This window comes from Molothrus aeneus, chromosome 5 (genome assembly GCF_037042795.1).
Source record: "Molothrus aeneus isolate 106 chromosome 5, BPBGC_Maene_1.0, whole genome shotgun sequence".
Classification (NCBI taxonomy): domain Eukaryota; kingdom Metazoa; phylum Chordata; class Aves; order Passeriformes; family Icteridae; genus Molothrus; species Molothrus aeneus.
The window spans coordinates 31,395,605-31,417,115 of NC_089650.1; the positions used below are offsets into that span (position 1 = coordinate 31,395,605).

General features: G+C 38.3%; 1 protein-coding gene across 3 annotated transcripts in view; it reads right to left on the reverse strand.

The window, feature by feature from the left end:
* The window catches only part of SYT1 (synaptotagmin 1), a 335,539-nt gene that overhangs the window by 112,740 nt on the left and 201,288 nt on the right, over positions 1 to 21,511 (reverse strand). For all 3 annotated transcript variants that reach the window (XM_066549876.1, XM_066549874.1, XM_066549875.1), the window contains exon 4: positions 12,157 to 12,345. In XM_066549876.1, coding sequence (XP_066405973.1) covers positions 12,157 to 12,328 — 172 coding nt within the window. In that variant the 5' untranslated portion in view covers positions 12,329 to 12,345. The remainder of the gene's footprint in view (positions 1 to 12,156; positions 12,346 to 21,511) is intronic.

Genomic DNA, 21,511 nt, shown 5'->3' on the forward strand with positions numbered 1-21,511 from the left:
CGGTGACATGCTGATGCAAGGGCTGCTGTACTTTGGGGGAAACATAAAACCAACACCCTCAGCTTCTCTGGTGATGAGAGATCCCCCGGGATTTTCCCTAAAAGATTGTAATGCCTTACAGCCCCATCCAACTCTCATTAAACTAAATGGAAACAACCTCAATCACATCTGTGGAAATTGGATGTTTGCTGGGTTGGCTCAAGTCCCAAGTGAGGTAATTAGATTCTTCCAACGGCTTCCATTGGAAAATTTCTGTGTGTGTGTCCCCTTCCCAAATGATCTCAAAGTAGCACTCTACTAATCATTTAAACTAAACAACTGTCCTAAATGCTCTTTTTTTGACAACAATCATGAAAATGTGTGCTGTGATAATAGGCCATGTGAAAAGTGGGTACAACTCTCAGCAAGCAGCCCACTAAAATCAAATGGAAGGTAAAAGAATTACACTGGTATTTATGAAGGTCTGAAAAGAAATTTGCTTCTACCACTATGTGTGTGTGACATGTCTCTAAAATTACATTACTTGTAGAGCTACAAACTTTTAATAAAATAAGTATTTTATACTAAAATAACCACAGCAAAAGTAAAATTAATTTACATTAAAATAAGAATCAGTGTAGCAGTTCATCAGTTAAATTACAGGATACATTAGAAATGTTATTTACAATTTTGATCCTCCAAACCACTTGTGTGTGACAAATTTAATTTGATGCACCATTCAGGAGCTTAAAGGTTAGTACACATTTAAATATTTTACCAGACTAAATCTTTTGAGATTCTAAAACCTGCTGTGTAGCATTTCAATACGTGGACTTAGCCTGCATACCCATGCTACACTTACTGGCTGGCTCTATCAAGTAAGAATGCAATCCTATTGTCTTTTAAGTTATTTACAGGAGAGGTGCAGGTCAGTCAATAAAGAAGACTTGAAAACAAGAGAAAATTTGTTCACCAATTTGCAGTTGTGCTGCACTGCAGGGTTCAGCTAGTTTTGCTATGCCTTTAGGGATTTGATATCACAAATTATTTTATGTAATGGGGACACAATTTACACAATTTAGGAGTTTGGTTGGTTGTTTTTAAAGACAATATATTTTCTGTTCTTTTTCTAACAGGAATTACCAGGATAAATATTTGGTTCAATAGAATAAAATGCTTCTTGTCATTATCATTACAAAATCATAGACTTTTCTGAGAAGTAGTAGTCATTTTGGACAGATCTGTGCATTCTGAAGAATCAAAGCCTAGCTGTCACTAGGTTAACAAAAACGAGCTGTTGAAAATCAAGGATGTTGCACAGTTTAAACACTTCATGCATTAACTGAATAGAAAAGAGATTGTTGTAATTAGTTTCTCTTTTCCATTTTGCCTCTTCCTATACATATTCCTCTTGCATGCCTATACTTATTTCAAGAAGAGCATTGTGCAGGAATATTTTTGCAGTTTGCAGTCACTGTTAAATAAAATAAATGCATGGCTGTTTCAGAATAGTCAGGTCAATGTTGACATTTGTTCATGCTATCTTATCACTATGCCCTGAGTTCAGGGAGTATTTTTTGTCCATTGGTCCTTTCCACTCATCATACTATTTCCCATTGTCCTGGCCACCTCACTGTCCTAAGCCTTAGAACTCATCAATAAATATTTCATGAGGCAGACAAATTTAGAAACTGGTATTCTGGAATAGCTTCCTATAAAGTGATTACTATCATTGACTTGTAATCTAAAATGCTATGCTAGGCTGAAATTTACCAATAGTAAGCTTGCCTTATCTTTGTCTGTCCTCCTTCCCTTGCTCATGCTGCAAGTAAATTTGTACCCATGGCATATAATGAACCACAGACAGACAAAAAACTGACTCCAGGGTTGAGACTTGAAATGCCATATTCCAGCTTAAAGCACATGCTTGATGAAAACTAAGTGCTCAGGTCTTAGGAAACATCATAAAATAGCTGTTTTGGGGGGAAACATGAGTTTGATACCTAAACAATATACAAGACTGAATGCTGGGTTAGCAATTATTTTGCTTGTGATGATTTTTTCATGTGAGCTCTGGCTAGGAGAAAAGTGTTAATAAATACATAAATGAAACAACACAGAAGTAAAACAGAAAATCCATTGAAATCTGATAAGGAAGAAAGGACCATAAAAGCATCTATAAGAAAGGTGTAAAAATTATTGAATGTTGCAAACTTGTTAACTATGTGAAGAATGTATTTCCTCTCTAAAACCTGATTCCAGAAAAAAACAAAAACAAAAAAAACCCCAAACCAAACCAACAACAAAACAAAACAAAACAAAAATAAAAAAAGAAGAAGAAAAAAAAAGACCTCCTCCCAGTCCTGGAGGTTCCCTCCCCATTGGGGTACAGCAAAATGGGTTATGGTCCTGACAGAGATCTAGGAGAAAGAAAGCTTCTTGTGTGAAAATGACTTCCAAACCAACTGGCAGCTCACCAGCTTTCACATACTCCTTCTCCCTTCCTCTTCAAGGAGCTGACACCCCTACTCCCCTGGGTCAAATAGATGGTTTCTTTGTGTGGCTGCTTCAGACTGACAATAAAGGAGCTGCCAGCCAAGACTCAGGAGTATCACTCAGGCTGCAGCCTACAATACCTTAGCATCAGGTCTTCCTGAGACTAAAGGAAACCACGGGACGAAGCTGGAAAACTTGGATCTGCCCTTTCCTACAGGAACAGCTAAAAAAGAAATGTGGGATTCATGTTGCCATATTCTGCAACCTTGTGTGAAACACTTGTTTAAGCACAAGGAGCCCTGAATACCCAGTGTTATTTGCTCATTTTGTCCAAAGACATTTCACAGCAAAATGCATATGCTGTCCTTCAGCCAGGCCTCTAGTCCAGTGAGCTCTCTTATTCTTCCTCAGACTTTATATTGACAGAAGAGATTGAAGCAATTGCTCTCCAAATCAAAGAAATCAGGTCTCCGAGCCCAGAGAAAGTGTTCTAAGGCTGTGAATCTCTCTGTTAAAAGGGCTTAACCTAGAGGCTTTCCTAGATATCTAAGTATGTGGGATCAGTACCATTGCATATACACCATTGCATATACCAGTTTTTCCTTCTAGATGAAACCGGGCCTCCTATTTCTAAGTCATTCTGAAGAGGATCAATGCATTTAACTCAGATCTGTAAATTCAACTTCTAGAGTCTGATTCTTAAAAACTAAGTGTAGAAAGCCTAATAATTTCTGGAGCTCCTTTTTAAGATGTGGGTTGAATTGCCTTTCCCATCTGAAATTATAAACTTCATCTTTCATTTTGGTGGCTCTCACTGTAATAGGAAAACAGTGCCAGCTACAGTACTGAAACATGCCCCAGATGATATAGGGGCTGTGAGCAAATTAGGGAACTCTCGCTGAAGTTGGTAATTAAGAGTAGATTCAGATTCTGAAATCTGCACAGGAGTAGGCAGATGGCGTGTTCAGCTGCCAGCTGGAACTCAGCCTTCATGAGGCAGTCATTCAAGTTGAGCACCACATCTTTCTGTGGAGTCAGAGCAAAGTCTTCGCATACCAAGATTCTTCTGAATATTTGAGGCCACTTCCACAGCTCTTGCAAAGTGGCTGCATGTTCTGGAAGGAGTAGTGACGTTCTGAATTAGAACTATTCAGAGCTTACCTGACATAAAAGCCAAGACTAAGAAAGATAAAATGAATGTATGAAAGGATGCTGTGTACCTATGGTATTCCTGAGAGTACCTCTCAGTGGTCAGTGCCTTAGTTTTTCACCCACCTTGGCATATGGCACTGATGACCAGGTATTTTAATTCATGTATCAGTATTCTTGTGTCTTTCAAAAATGTTAAACACTTAAAAATCATATTAACCAAAGGAGGGTTATTATGTATTTATAATACCTCAGACATGGCTTTAGTTTGGACGATGCTCAGCAGGAAACTCTCCCAGTTCTAAGCAGAATAGTTAACAATAACAACAAAGAATGGCATTCTGTTCTTCAGCTGTGCCAACTTACAACCATTTCCCAGAATAACAGTGGCGAGAGAATATTTTCTAGCTTGCCACAGTGCCCAAGCACAAGTAGCTGAGGTAAGGATGGGATATAAATCTTAACAGCAATTCCTATATTTTCACTGTGCATTTAAACCATATTTTTTAAAAGAAAACCCACTAACCCCAGTCATAGGTGCCTTTTATCTTTTATGCTGTACATTGCTGAGAATCAATCTTTAAATGTATTCTCAGTTTTAAATTCAGAACAATTGTTCCACGAACTCTTATTTTTAAAGTAAGATTAGAAACAATTATAACTGATAATGTGTAATTCTGTAGGCACTTTATATGCAGGTAAGTTTGAAAGGGGCTAACAAAGATTATATTTCTTTTATTCACGCAAACACAATTTTAGTGCACTTTCTTTCACACAAAGTAATGAAATTTTAGATACATTCCCAGAACTGGAAGTAAGCCAGCAACCATGCTCAGTTTTCTGCTTGTAAATTGAATTCTCTACTCAGCGTATAAGGTACTGGCACAACTTGACATATCTATAGGGCAATAAAATACCTCCCAAAGTAATTGTAACATATAAAATAATAATCACAGTGATGTGCTAGAGGAGACTCCTGGGGGTAGTCTGACACCCCTTGTTAAAATATCATGACCAAACCAATGGCAGGTGCTCACCCCTGTTTCTGCTATAGATTAATTTCATCCCCTTGGCTTTAAAAGTTAATCTGAACATGTTTTTTTTTTTTTGTTGTCTTATATTTTGCTGAAATGTTTTCAGCATCATGTGTTTTATAGGAGAACTTACTTCTCCTTCCCTGTCTTTCAGAATATACAACTCAAAACGGCTGTTTCTGAAAAGGGTGTTACAGACACATGCAATCAATAATGTATAATTCTGTTTGACATTGAGGTTACCTTCCCAGCATGCTACTGGCTTAGAGACAGCATTTCTTTTCTGATGGGACAATGCATTCTCAAGGTGATGCAGAGGAGGACCTGAGTTTAGCCTGTGACAGGCTCTCCCTGTCCTGGGGATGGAGAGTGCTGCAGCTGCTGCTCTGGTTGAAGCTGTAGGAGTCTGCTCTTCTGATTTCTGCTTTCTTCCTTGGTTTGTCCAAGGAGCCAAGATAATGGCCAGTGCAGGAACAGGGAACTCCTTTGGACATAAGTGCGTCAGATGCATGGGTTGAGTTTGCTTTGATTGGAGGAGATTATTTCCCTGCCCACAGCTGGGGCGTTGCAACTACAGGATCTTTAAGGTCCCTTCCAACCAAAACCATTCAAGGATTTTATGTAACCTCCTGGCAAGCATGTGTGCTTGCCAGTGCTAGATCCAGCTACAGTCTGCAGCAGCAGCACTTCTAGGTCATGCTCGAGCAGCGTGTACTTCTAACAGCCTGAGGTTCCTCGCTCAGTTCTGTATGAGGATCAAACTGGCAGCTGTCATGAACCCTAAAGTTTAAGGAGAGGACCATGTTAAGGGAAGCCCATGAGAAGGCATATGAAAATAACTCATGGATTGTAAATGATAATAATGTATAAAAATAAATAAATTCTACATGACAGAATCAATCATTAAAATATTGATGGAATATAACACAGTGGGATCTCAGACCACATGCTATTCCTTCCAGACAAGAATTTTCATCTGCTTCATGAGTTTTTACTTCCATTCTTCCATCCCTCAGTATCTATTTATACATTGGGATTTAAAAGCTGTATTTTCAGGGTTCCTCATATAAAGCAAACAGAATATACTGGACCACTAGAAATAATCAGCTTTTTCATATCATGAGTTTATAAAATAACAAGAGTTGAACTGTTTTTCTCATGATATTTGTGTCTTCTGGATGTGTGTGGGCAGTATTTTCAAGCTTTTCCCTATCAACAGGAGATCTAGAAATTTTATTTAACATGAAAAAAACGGGAAATTAAGTTCTGATCTACACTCTGGGACTGGGACGTTCAGGGAAAAAACAAAGTAATCTGATATTTGCATTTAAATTGCTATATTTAAAAATAATGGAGTTTTTCCCCCATCTGATATTGTGCTGTAATAGCTCTGTCTTGTACTTCTGTGTTCCAAAATAAATCCTGATTTCTGATTTTCCCTGTTTCTTCTGCAGTGTAAAGCTGTATGTATCTGCCTGGCATGAGTAGCTGCGAATGATTCTATGACAGGAAGGGAGACAAGGAGACTTGAATTCATTCTGTCCCACTTCCTCCAGCACTGCCCTTCAGACTTCCCTGAACATCAAGAAACTCCTTTATCTTCTCCAAATCTCTCCATACAAACATTCTTTGCCAAGATACCCAAATGGATTTTGCCAAAGTCTGACTGTTCCTAAGCTGAGAATTCTGCTAATTGTTTTGCTAAATCTATGTGTGCACACATATAAATGTATGTATACATATGTATACATATCCTCATTCCTACAGGCAGTCAGATACTACTCAGGATGATCTCTGAAGCAGAAACCCAATTCTTTTCTGGCTAACCTAGGATATTAGGCAATGACTAACATTGGCATGTACTGTGAAAACATAAATTAGAGCTATTGCTGCAAACTTTATTCTGATTTTATAGTATGCATACAATATCAATCCAGTTTCTAAATCTGAAAGCATTCTCTTATCAGCATTTTGTATCCTTTTTATGAACTTAGAAAATAATATGCCATCTCCTCCCTGTAGCAGTGACACCTGTGCTCCGGGAAACATTGGGAGAAGCCTAGTGAATTTGTTTTCTGCAAATGATTAAGCTGTCAGCTTACCAAAATTAAGTTTCAGAAAGACACCATGAATAAAATCCTCAATTTTCTAATAACAGACATAATCTGGTAAAAACTCCTCGATAATCTTGATGCCACATACGAATGAAAAATTAAGAAATTAACTTTACTGTCATTTGTAGAGGGCAATAAGCATTCTTAATACACCTCAGCTGGTGAGGCAAGAAAGACAGAAGGGCAAAATAGCAGAGACCAGCGGGGAGAAAGAAATGATGAAATTGTGTCTAAGATGACTGCTGAATGCTGAAATTTTGACTTAAATAGCTAAATATATAAATCCAGAATTAATTAACTAATTAATTTGCTAAATTACCCAAATACAACTTGGTAGTCAGCTTAATAAGATATTATTTAGAATTAAACCAGACCTGAGACTTACAGTTATTTTTACATTTTTTGTTACAGTTCTCTCTACAGCCTCCAGTCCCATTTTGTTTTGACAGTTATTCACTAGTCCAAGGGGAGGGAAATAAAACTTCCTCGGCAATGTGAGAGAAGTCTGCACAGAACATCAGATTTTAGCCTGAATTATCATAGATTTGAGCTTCTGGTTTTGGGGGATTAGCAGTCAGTTGTACAAGATGAGTCAAATTCAGGGCTTTTGAGCATCAGCTACTGAGGCCAAATGGAGTGGCAAGCCAGCCAGAAATTTCAGAAAAGGGTTTGTATAGAAATGCAACTTTTTATATAATTACAATGTAAGGCAGCAATGAGCATTGAAAATATGCAATATCTTTCTGTTACAGAGGTAATGACACTATCCTGGATTCAATGCAATCAGCTATTATAGCTGCTCCAGATTTTACCACCAGCATTAACAGCACATCATTATTCAATCAGATGCATGCTGTAATTTTATTGGATTTTTGCTGTCTTGTTTACTGGCAGAATGAGGTCTCCTGTTCATACAGGAATGTGCCATTAGAAAACATATCAACACCACTTTGATTTTAAAATTATTAAATAAACTAATGGTAATTTATGTCAATTTTTATCTGTGTATGGTTAGTCTCAGTATCTTGACATTTAAAGTCTCCACCCAAAAGCTGTTGTTGCCATTACCAGAGTCTTGTTACAACACACTTACTGTAAATGTATGGCAGATATTTTCCTAGCCTGTAGACAAAGATCCAGATGTAAGAGCACTGAGAAGGAAGAAGGAAAGAACTGATAGATCTTATACAGTCTTTTAAGGCATTTTGTTTTCAGAAGAGTAAGTGCTGTTTTATCTGCTCTGTTTCCCCCCTTTTTTCAGTTGCTGGATTTACTATATGTAAAATGCAAAATATAAAAGCAGAGATGGTGCCTTTTTTCCCCGTCTGGTAAACAGATTAAAAATTCTGCAGATTAAAGATAAATAGGGATTGAAAATATAAGAACCAATGGTTAGAGTGACATTTATACACAGTTCAGCTCTGGAAAAACAACTGTACTGTGATTATGCAAATCAGCCACTCACAACCAAAATGCAGGGATTTACATAACAGAGAAAAAAATTCCTCCCAGTTATGGCTCAGTAACTTACCAGGTTCTTGCACTTTAATTGTATGACTCATTGTAATAAAATTATCCCACTTGCTTTATCCAGAGTGAAATGTATGTTAGGACATTGCCATTCTGAATGATGTGTGTGCTTTTGGAAGCCTACATTCTCCTGTCACAAAATGTGGTGTATGCTCTATTTTAGAGAGATACAAATCAAGAAAAAACCTCCAGATTTTCTGCTTGCACCAATGAAAATTTTAACCTGGTTTATGTACTGCATCACTGTTCTTGAAATAAATGTATACTGATACAAATAGGTCTTTTCTTTTTCTTGGAACTTTTATTTCCTCATTCTATTACATTATTCTTTTTTTTTTTTTAATAAGACTTGTCTTGTGCATACATCACAGAAGAAAACACCAGTATAATTTGAATTGCCATAATTTAAATTGATTTTTATCTTGTAGTTTCGCAAAGTGAACTTTAAATGGGAATCCTGATATCTTCAGTTAGCTGGTATGTTTAGACTATTTAAATTCTGACATCTGTGTGTTCTACAAAATTTAGTACTTAAAATGAAAAAAAATGAATCTTCTATTTTAAGCTGCATGGAAGGAAAAATATTTATTCAGCTAGATGTAGTTTGATGTACCTTTATTTGTGTTATCATGTATTCCATGATTAGAATGTTGTATTTCTTTTTTTTTTTTTTTCAATATAAGCATGACTTGATACTATATAATTTCTAAGATAAAACAGAAAGAGAAGACTACATAGACTAGGCCCTAGTATGGCTTGGCCTTTTTAGCACTCAAACCAAGTTGATTGCAGGTGAGCTTTTTCACAACACTTTATCCTATTATATATACATCCATTACATCATGATGGCTTATTTTCCATCTGCAGACATCATAGGCAGAGGCAACTAAAACATTTTACCATTTATCTCACACATAAAAACAGAGCACTGAAAACAGGTCCTCTCACAATAAACACTGAGATTTCAAAGTCTTACCTGTTATGTGGGGATGAACATGAGACCTTTGGAAGTAAAAATGGTAAAGCACATAAACTAAAAAAAAAGCTTGCTCCTCATCTGAAAAGATTAGAGAACTTGCTGACTGTGACATTCCACTGCCAAGTGTAAGACTCCTCAGTTCGAATCTACCAGAGGAAAAACCTGATCCATGGTCTTGGGAGTGTTCTTGGACTTCCAAGAATCTCTGCTGTCCCCAGTGGGGCCCATGCACCATAGTTCTTCACTCTCACACAGCAAGAAATTCCCAAAAAGGCACTATAAAAACAATTTGGTTTGTACTAATTTACATTCTGCTCTGTTTTAAGTGAGATTCTAAAAAAATTTGCAGCCAGCTGTAAGAGGTAAGTCCTGAAAAGTTTTCTAGCACAATTACATTTTTTTTTTGTAATACGATGAAAACACCACACCGACAAATTCCCACTGGCATAAACTGAACAACTCATGAGAAAATGCTATAATCTTCCAACAGGGAAATGAGGTCTCTGCCCTCCTGTCCCCAGTATTATTTAGATGGCCTAATTAAACTTACTTGTTTTGTGTTTATGTTAGTTTATAATTGAAAAATACCTACAGATGTGTGTAATGTGGTCCCTTCTTGTAGGATTTATTTCTGAGAAAAATGGGCAAAAGAAAGTTATTTGGAATATAAAATGCTCAAATATTTCAATGGCACTAATTCATATTTAGTACTTCAAAAACACCTCATATGTTCCTTGCCCCTCTGCAGTACAATGAACATTCAGTTTTCTTCTTGAAATGGCAAACCCCCCCCAGTATAGCAGAAAGCAACACTAAATGGCCCTAGCATTTGATAGAGATCCTGGGATGATCCAATCACATCTGCAGCCTCTATAATAAGAGCAGACATCTAGCATGGGGTTTGTGACTACCTTAGGTTCATTTCCCCAGGACAATAGTACTGCATGATCTTGGATAAGAGACCAGATTTCTAAGATGGTGGCAATGTATTCTGGTGTCACTATCAGCATAAGGCACCTTATTTAATAAATAATATGATGTATTTCATAAGAAATAAGATTTGTCTAATATACTTTTCTAAGTAAGCACTTTCATTATGTAACAGTAGGGGCTTTCTTCTTTCGTGAAGAGATAATAGAAGTTTTAGTCAGTTCAACTTGAAAAGACTCTCCAGATTGGACTTTCCACTTGTTTTCGTTTTGGTTTTAAAAAAGTATGCAGCAGGGCATTCCAAATTTCTCTCTATCCACAAACCTTTTCCTACACCAACCCATTACTGAGTTCCTTATACTGGAAGCCATTCCTGCCTTTGCGAAGTTAAAATCGAAGTTTAAAAATAAGAGGATATTTATATAAAAGTCTCATCTACATTATTTACATAGCATGGTGAGACAAAAATTACAAGACAAATGTTTCCAATTCTGACTGTTCCTCAATGTCTTGTTTTTTCATTTTTTTTCTTTTTTCTTTTTATTCCTGTATTTTTGTTCTTTAGTTTTGATTTCCCATGACATCATCAGACAATTTCATTTCAGTATGGTCTGCATCGGACTGCACAGATCACCAAAATAATGGCGCACAAACTTCTTATCTCTATAACCTTAGAGGTAAGTGGGAATTTTGAGTGACAGAGCAAAGCTGTTTCCTATCAATTTATCAAAAACTGCACCTGCCACATTGCCAAGATTCATTTAGAGATTAAAAAATTGATTAATATTCTAATTTATTATCTGACTTTATCAGCCACAGAACTTTATCAGTCACAGTCCTTTCTTTACACAAAGGATAGCCTTCTAAAAATGAAAACTCTTACATATGTTAAAATACTTCCCTGGACATATTTTACATTTACTTTTTTGTAAAGAAGAAGTTATTACAGATTTAATTGCTTTCTAATGCATGCTACTAAAACACACACACAGAGTCTTCACCTTCCTGTCTATAAAAGTGCCAAAATGATCTGTTGGTAGCATTAGGTAACTTTTCTATCAGTAACAAAAAGGATTTTGTCTGTGTTATACGAAATGCCATTGAAAATATGGAATTAGTCCTATAATTGATACCAGTGCATGTAGAGTAGAACATATCAAACAGATTCAAGAACCTCAGTGTTATCATAAACAGCAGCACAAAGTTAATGCTTGTATTTTTTTTTTAATGTGAACAAATTGAGGCCTCAACTTTGAATGACTACTTTCTAGCACCAAAGACCAAAAGAGCCCTGCTGACTTTATTTCTATTAGCTTCACAGAAATATATATTTATACTTTTACGTTTTCAGCATAGGTACATGAACTTGGGCAAACAGCATTCAGTGGCTGATCTGCTAGAATAACTAGTGTGGAAAAGCACAGCTATCTTCATACATTACAGATGTATTACCTGTTTTCTTGTTAAAACTCAATTGTCACATTTCTTTCAATGTTTTCTAATCTCCACAGATTCAAAATTTTCTTGTTTTCTCAATATGTATGAGTTCTGGCCAAATATTGCTTTAAGGAAATATGGCCATGCACATTTGTCATAAACATGAAACCTTAAGTGCTTCTGATAGGAAACATTTTACTTATTGGTCTCACAGCCATAGTGAAGTTCTCTAGTTTCAGTTTTAATGATTCAGCAGTAATTCATCAGTAAAAATCACCAAACTAATCTGACATACCAAGAATAGACATAAATTAAATTTGCGTTGGACTCTATTTTTTTCTACTTCCGTTAACTTTGAGGAACTTACAAAACCAGTTGAATCTTGTGATTTTTCCAGCTTTGACTAGAAAACGTTTAGTATGCTGTCTAAATAAATGTCAAAGAAGAAAATGTCAAATTAAACCTACTCTGCCAACAGCAGCTTTTTAATCAATCAAGTTTTACTTACGTGGAATTTTGTTCAGTTCATTCATGAACTTCTCTTTTAGCTTAGAAAATGCATCTTCTTTTCCTCCTCCTCCTCCCGGACTGGCTGGCTCGGTGACATTACTTGGAGGGGCTGCTGCTACTGTGGTTGCTGGCGGTGCTGCCAGGGCCTCGTGGTGACTTTCACTCACCATTTTAACTCCTGGGTAAGCTGTTTGAAGAAAAAAACAAAAAAAGAACAAAAAACCAAAAGGTAATATAATTGAAGTGTATCTCTCATCAAGAAATGAATAAATAGGCAGAATATCACTTGGTTCTCCTGCTTACTGGGTAAATATTACTTCATTTCCATATAGTTTCAGGTTCTTCATAAAATATTTATTAGACAAGAGAGAAAAGTATTTTGCAGGGTTAATTTCAGCCAGAAAAATTTTATTGCTTAGAGCAGTTTTCCAACGGTTTGCATTTTGGAAGTGCTAAATTTGAAGCCTCAAAATTCCTGTAAAAATCTCATACAGATTCACATTTTCTCTTCAGCTTGAAAGTATAAGCAAATTGGGTAATAAATGCCCCTATGTTCAAATTTCCATGTATTTACATAATTATTTTTCTGTGGGAATTACAGAGGTGTGGATCATGGACAGAGTTTCTACATATGAAATAAATACGGTGATAAGGACATAATAAAAACACTTGGTGATTTCCTGTCAAAGTAATAACCTATTGTTTCCTATTTAAAACTGTGGACTAAATAGAAATTGATTTGCATGCATTTTTATCTTCACTAAGTGAAGACAATTTTCCTTCCAGTTATTTTGTGTGACACTTGCTACTGACAACATTCTCTTAAATTATTCAGATGTCTTACTGTATTCATGAAAATACAACATCTGTAAGGAGTCTAAATGGAGCCATTTTGAAATATCCATGAGGCTGTCACAAGCATAATCCCACATCAGCATATTTTTAATTTCATGTTGTTTAATGGGCATTTTGGATAACCTTTATTTGAATGTATATTACTGTGTTGGGTGTGCGAGGCCAGCTGTTAACAGTGGGCTGGCTACTGGCTGGCATCAGTGAGAAGCCCCCAGAAGCCTCTCCCATGTCCCACAGAGCCAATTCCAGACAGCCTCTGGATGGAACCACTGCTGACCAAGGTCGAGCCATCAGCAATGGTGGCAGCACCTCTGGGATAACTGATTTAAAAAGGGCAAATACTGCTGGACAACAGCTACTGGGAAAGAGGAGTGAGAATAAGTGAGAGGAGCAGCCGTGCTGGCACTGCGGGCAGGGCAGAAGGAGGGGCAGGAGGTGCCCCAGGCACTGGAGCAGAGATTCCCCTGCAGCCTGTGGTGCAGCCCACAGTAAGGCAGGATGGGACCCTGCAGTCCATGGAGGTCCATGGAGGAACAGAGATCCACCTGCAGCCTGGGGAGGACCCACACTGGGGCAGGTGGAGGCCTGAAGGGGGCTGTGACCCTGTGGGAAGCCTGTGCTGGAGCAGGGTCCTGGCAGGAGCTGTGGCCCCATGGAGAGAGGAGCCCGCACTGAGCAGGTTTGCTGGCAGGACTGGTGACCCCATGGAGAAGCCACTGTGGAGCAGTGTGCTCCTGAAGGACTGCACCCTGAGGGAGGGACCATGCTGGAGCAGTTTGTGAAGAGCTATGCCCCACGAGAAGGACTCAAATTAGAGAAGTTCCTGGAGGGAGGGATCCCACACTGGGGCAGACTAAGTGGGTGAGGATTCCTCCTCCTGAGTAGGAGGGAGGGCAGAGACAATGCATGATAGACTGACTGCAACCACAATTCCCCATTGCCCTGCACTGCTGAGGAAATCCAGAGTGAAGTTAATCCCTGGAAGAAGGGAGGGAAGCTGATTTAGTTTCATTTCTCAATATCCTACTTTGCTTTGCTCAGTAATAAATAAAGGGAATTTCCTTAATTCAAGTCTGGTTTGACTGTGACAGCAATGGGTGACTGATGTCTCCCTGTTCTTATCTTGATCCTCCACTGTCCAGCTGAGGAGAGGAGGGATAGAGCAGCTTTGGTGGGAACCTGGCACCCAGTCAGTGTCAGCCTACCACAGTCACTCAGCAAAGAACTTTGGGCTAGTGGGATGAAGATGAGAAGATATGATAGAAATTCCTGCAACACAGGAAGGCTAGCTGAAATGCTTATTCAGTTTTTGAAAACATTGTTCTGATTTTCTGCTGCATCATAAGTATCACTGATCTGAATAATTTCAGAAAACATAAGGAGAAAGGGTTTGAAAAATAACATTCATTATTGCTCTGAGTGTACAATTGCTCTCAGCCTCAAAAGACATTTGGCCTTTGAGCTTTTCCTGAGAAACTTAAACACCAACATAGGAATAAAACATAACACATCAAAATTGAAGGGGTATAAGAGCACCTGACTGCATGCAATACTATCAATCATGACCTTTCTTGTCTTACATGATTGTTTTCATGGATGTTGCTAAGAGTGCTCAAATCACTAAATCAAGAGGAGAATTGGCTTTTTGTCCTTCAGCTTCAATTCTATGAGTCTGCAGTCATGAAGACCTGAGGGCACAGGCCTGACTGCTGGCAGAATGAACTTTTTGAAATCATCCTCACCATTCCTATCATTAAACAAGGGCTTGCACACGGGCATAGTCTGGAATACAAAAGCCATTCTCCAATGCTCCTGTATGATGAAAAACATTTTAACAAAATAGGGGGTTGGTATTGCTTAATTTAGTGAAAATTTTGTAGCAATTTTATTGATGCAGCAGTGAATGAAGTGCTATTCCCTGCCTACCCATCACTTCTGTCCTTGCTCTCAAGTCCCTAGCCTAATATAAAATCATGTTGATGTTGACACAGAATACGTATACAATACATCTCTATAAATATTTCATGAGCATGTGGTCTTAACTATTTCCCTGCAACAACATGGGAGCAGTTCACTATTAAAAACAGACCAATGCCAATAGAAAGATTCCAGTTAATAGTCATAAATTTGGCTCAAGCCCGAGGTATCTGTATTTCCCCAATGCCTCACAAAACAACAAAAAAAATCAAGTAGTCCATAATTTTGGTAACAAATAAAATACCAGCTATTCCAGACTAAGAGACTTTTTCCATATGCTCTGATGAATGCCAAACACTATGAAGGAAAACATGCAGAGTCATAAGCTGTAAACACTAGTGCTGTTTTATGTTATAGCATTTTGTCAATGAATGTCAGTTAAATCAGAAGGAAAGTTGTATATTATAATTAAATCAAAATTAAATTGCTTAATTAGAATATCTTGCTTAATTAATTCAGGCCTGGCAGTTGACTATTTTATTTAGCAATGGAAGACACAATTTGCAGGGATGACTTTCAGCTAATTAAAAATTAAGGCAAATGTAATTTATTTGCTTCTAGGTTTTGAACTATATTTTGAAAATATATTCAAAGAACAAATTTGAGGAATTACACTTTGATTTACTTAAAAGGAGGAAAAAACCAACAAAAAGAATATTCCTGTGATGTCCAGGAACAATCCTCAGTAAATTCCTAGTGCAGTTAGAGGTCACTACGTCTAATGAGGCATGCACAAATGGTTTGAGACTTGCCACAGAACCTTTGACCTTTACATGCCAATGACACTGTCCTATTATTTCAAACAGGTGTGAAGGGGCTGAAAAAAGAATCTTGACTCAGAAAAAGCTTTCTGCAAAGAGTATGTGCCCACTTGCTTATAATATCTGATGGCTTTTGTAAGTGTAATGCTGCAGCTTTCCACAATAACAGTATAAGCACCGTGGTAGTATTAGAGACTGCAGAATACAGAATAATTAGATTTAAACTGGCCTTTAAAAAAAAACGGGGTTACTTGAGTGCTGCAGTGCATTGTTGAAGATAAAGATCTACAAATCATTAGCAGATTCTCTGCCATTTATGAAATGGTAGTTGCAAGGAAAAAGTCTTTTAAGTTAAAAAACTGAAATGTCATTCCACTCAACTATGATTTTCAGTCCAATGTTCACTGCAACGTTTATAGTGCTATGTATGAAATATTATATGTTTCATGTGCAACATCCAGTCATAAATAAGAGTACATTTTTAATTGCAGAATATAGGAGTGTGGCTCTTGTTGATGGAGTGACAAAACTATCCTTTGTCCCCTCAAAAAGGAAAGAAGCCCAGAAGTTTCTCTCCTCGATTAGGTGAAAAAGACACTTCCTAGGCTTAGGGGACTTCACCTCAAACTTAAGGATAGCTAATTGGACAGAAGTCAAAAAGTCCCGCATGGGCAATTAACTAGAAAAAGGAGTGAACAAAGAAACTAATCACTTTTGTAGGGTGTCTTACCAGGAGCAAGAAGGTCTGGCACCTAGCTCAGTCTTTCTCTGTTTGTTATTTTGCCTTTTATTAAACCTTTTTGTTTCCAACACTGCAACAGAAGCTGTCCTGCTGATTTTTATGCCTCCAAGAGTAGCTAAGCTGTCTTGGGTGTGTTATAGACCTCTGAGAGCTTATTAGACCTGGCTCGAGGAGGTTACTATATCAGCAGAGAAAATGACAATTTAACTTCCAAGCTTCTATAAAATGTAGCACAGACTATATTTCCTGACCACATCAATTCTTTGGCATACCACTGCCCATTCACTGGCCAGTACTGCCATATAGTCATTATAAGACATGCAAAATGACACAATGGACAAACACATGGAATACTTTAAAGTAATGCTTATCTCTATTCAGAAGTAGGTACGTGTTGACTGAAAATCCAGTTGAACCCTTGAGGAGACCAGGTATTTTGAGCTTTACTGTGCCCTATGCAAGAATAACTCTGACAAACATGAATTATCAGCTCAAACTTCTACATAATTTCAACATAGTTGCCTCTGAAAATGGAGCATTTGAGAAAACACATATACACACTGGAGATTTGTATGAAGCAAGGGATTTTGTTATGGAGGTACAAAGTATTGGCTGACTGCCCTAGTATGTGCTAGTATGGATCCTGATGGAGAGAGTGCCATTGGAAAGCACCTCTTAAGAAAATTGTAAAGCCTCTTAGGAGAAGAGTAAAGAGGCATAAAACTTCTGACATGGATGAATTGAACAGAGCATTGAACAGATTCTGGAAATCACAGTTGAAAGAATGTGCTCAAAGGGCAACAGTCTGCAAACATTCTGGCATATGCAAAGTAAGATGTGGACAACTTGGGAAGACTAATCTCATGGGAAATTTCAAACTTTTTTTAAAAAATAAACTGAATAGTCAGAAAATTAATGCGATGGGACGCCCACATTGATTTACACAGAAGGGGAATTTTCTGGAATGAGCAAAAGTCAAGAACAATGTATCACCTTCTAGAAAATCATGGGGAGAATTATGATAGCCTTACCAAAAAAAAAAAAAAAAGTTAATTGGTGTGTTTCTATGTGGTTAAATTACAGTGGGTGTACCACAGCGGCTGCTAAATACATAATCTAAAAGGTGTAAAATCAGCAACATTCCTTCTACATGGTGGATTTTTGACAATTTATATTTGCTCATTTCTCCTCTTATCTGCTGAATCCAAGCTGCATGCAGTGAGACAGTAAACAGGTCAGGCATCCCACGCTGACCAAATAATTACCTCCCAATGAGAAATTTTCTGGAAAGTGTCCTTTTACTTTACTGCCTCTCTTTTTTTTGCCATACTAAAAATTAAAATTAGTGAAATTATTAAAAACATACAACTATAGTGTTGTTATGAGTAGTTTAAGTTTTCAGAAGTAACTGTCATCACTCTTTCAATGTTGTCATGGTTTGACACTGGCACAATGCCAGTGCCCCCATGAAGATACCTTCTCCCTGGTTTCTGCTGTGAGATGTGACCAGGAATAAGCAAAGCAGGCTCCTACTTAGGGAAAAAGAACCAGAACTTTATTAACTACTCTACAACTACAGATAAAAAGGAACACACACACAGGGAAAATGAAAACTTCACAAGTGCATTTCCTCCTCCCCCCACCAAATTTCCAACACAATACATTTTGTTCCTCAAATCACCAACTCTCGGTCCAGCACCACCTTTTAGACAATCAATCCTCAGTTCATCAAGAGGAGAGGAGTCCTTCTTGTACCATGGGCTTCCCCTGGAAACACAGCTGAAGCCTCGTGTGTTTCCATGTCACTCATGGCACCGCCCAGAGAACATCTGCCGTCGTGACTTCTTCCTTTTCATGTCCAGTGCTCTCACCACTGAACACGGACCAGAACTGTTTCTAGGGTTGTCTTTTAAGGATGCTCTGTCCCGATCCAAAAAAGGCACAGTCTCTCCTTTGGGACACCTGTCCCCACAATCTCTCCTTTGGGACACCTGTCCCCCCCATATTTTTTCACCCCCTGGGGCCGAGGGGCATCAACACTGAACCCTCTTGGTTCTGAGGCCATTGCCTCCCCCTAGAATGCAGTCTCTGTGTCACAAGGAACATGGTTCTGTCCATGGCTATACAAAAAGAGTCCAGCAAAAGCCACTCCATCATCTCTTCCCACTAGGATTCTTCTCTATTCTTCTACTATCTCTCACTCGCCCAGACCTCTCTCACACTGGCCCATTTCTTTCCTCATTTTCCACTCTATCTTCTAGGAGAGGTCAATGTTCTGTAAAGTTCTCATTCTCCGAAAAGGGGTTAAAAGCTCCTACAAGCGGCCGGCTGAACCCCCCCCCTCTTCTCCGTCCCAGCCGTGCTGCCGGCGCAGGCCCATGTTTATCCAGTCTCAAGGTTACAGTCCCAGGCAGCGGCTCTCCCTCTCTCTCTGTGTCTCTCAGGAGGGGCTGCCCGATGGCTCCCGGTGTCTCTCTTTCTCTCTTCCACCCTTCCACCCCCGGGCTCAGGCCTACCTCTCCCGGCCTCATGGCTTTCCCCTCCCCCTGCCCAGCCAGCAGCTGGGCCGGGGGAGAGACCCGAACTCTTTCCCGCCGGAAACCCAAGAGAGCCCTCCCAGGGGAGAGCTCTGCTTTTAACCCCGTGTTCTCAGAGGCGTGTCCATGTCTCAATGGTCAGGTTAAATGCCAATATTAAAGTCTGAATATCCATTGGCCAAAAACACAGCATCCCAAAAAACACATTTCCTGTCAAACCACCACATTCCACCCTTCGCCTCTGAGAACACACTTTCTAAAATTATTAACAAAATTACAAAACACTTCAACACTTCTACAAAACAAGAAAACCTTCATCCCCAGATTTTACTATGCATCTACCTTAACTCAATACATGCTTTGTTCTTATTCTTCTTTGGTCCCATCTCACAGCTTTACTCACAACTTTATCTTATCATTCCCCCAAAATTCGATTTCCCGGCCAGGGAACCAAAAATGTCAATATTAAAGTCTGAATATCCATTGGCCAAAAACACAGCATCCCAAAAAACACATTTCCTGTCAAACCACCACAAATGTTTAATGCTGCAACTGTAGTAGAGCTATTGACTATACTCAAGATGTAAATTGGGATCTATACTGTTAAATGGGATTTCCTGTAAAGCTTATTGTTTCAGCATACAAAATATGTTCAACTCAGCAGTCACATCCAATGTAATGGATGTAATGTAATAACAAAACTTCTCCAAGAAAGAAGAAAAATCTCACAGTTGTGTCCCTCGATAATTTTTGTTTACAGCACCTGAGCACTGAAAGAGAAAGGAACTATTAGCTTTTAGTGCCAGTATAGCCAGGGTAAGAATGCAGCATTGCCAGAGAAAGGTTTGCACCACATTGAAAATATACCTCATTCCATTAGAGTGTTTTTGATGAAATTAATTAACCAGAAGATGGGATCATTAGCAGAATGTTTAAAGGTACCTATAATAAGGGATCTCTTCTTAGATTTAAGCATTCGGGGATGTTAATAATACATTTTTTGCTCATTCATCTTCCTACTAATGAAATAGGTTATCTTTGTAACTTCAGTAAAGGACACTTATTTTAAAAGACAAGCTCAGAAAAGAGACTTTCTTGGCCTTTTGTAAAGATGAGACTGTAAGTACATTTTCAGAAGAATGGAAGGTCATGGCAAAGATGTATCAAAACAGCCTTTTCATGGCTACCACAAAGATTTACAATGCAATCCAGATTTAGTACTACTTTAGAGAAGGTACATGAAAGGCCAACAGTTCACAAGGAAAAAAAGTTCTGATGAAGAACCTTGGTATGAGAATTCAGGGGTCCTCTCTGTCCTCCTATCAAGGGACAAGAAATGTACCAGCAACATCCCCACCTGCCCCAGAGTGATCCCTGCACCTCTTTCAGTGGAAAAGAGACACTTCTCCTGATGCCATTTATAAAACATGAGCTGAGACTTCTCAGATGCCATCCATACATCAGCTCTTTAACACTGCTTTCCAATGCTTGCTGCTAACACCACAGTAATAGCAATTGGCTGAATGAACTGAATAAACAAGATAAAGCACCTAAATCTTCTCCCCAAAGCCTATGGCTATGTTATTGCTCAGTTTTAAGAAATGCCCATGCCTGCATGTCCTGCCAAAGGAGTATCATTTGTCGTGGAGCAGGCTGGAGGAGCACAGTGTTGCAGATAAACAGAACTGTGAGATGGTGAGCCAGGACTGATGAGGATCCAATACATGGAGGGGGAGACATCTGAGCCAAACTTTAAGCAAGTGTGGGGGAAGAACAGCAGTCACATACCAAGTCAGGCAGAAGTGCTGCAACCCCAAAGCAGCAAAGAGAAGGAGAGCTTGGCAGAAATATTTTTTGACCCTTAGCAAAGACTTTAAGTTTTGAGGCTGACAGTTATCTACAGCACATTCCTGGACCAGGAAACAAATCTTTCCATTATAAGATACGAGCTCCATATCAGTCTCCAGAATTCACTTAAAATAAGAACAAATATTTTTAGAAAAACATCTGAAAGACAATCACTTGATGGCCAAATATAATTAATTCTCATGAGAAGGTGAAATATTCTCAGATTTCCAGTCTAATATTCACACTGCAAACTATTATTTGAATATGAGTTGTATCAAAATAATAGCCAAGTCTCTGTGTACTCTTCTTAGCCTAATTCACTATTTTAGTGTATCTGATAAATCTAGAAAATATGAAGAATAAGCATAGAATAGTTCACATTTCTCTGTTACAATAAAACCATTTTATTTAATTGAAATCATTATAATGGAGCATTTCATGTCTAAGCATGTTTCAAAGCTAACCATATAATGTCACAGAAAACAGTTTGTCCAGGGACAGCAAATCACCTGCAAATTTTTGGGAGGGATATGGACATTGTGAGAGCACTGGAGAAAGACAAATTCTTCTGTCCACAGCACAAATTGCAGGCTTCTCTTTCAGCTTCCTGTGCGCCCATCTATTAAATATGGC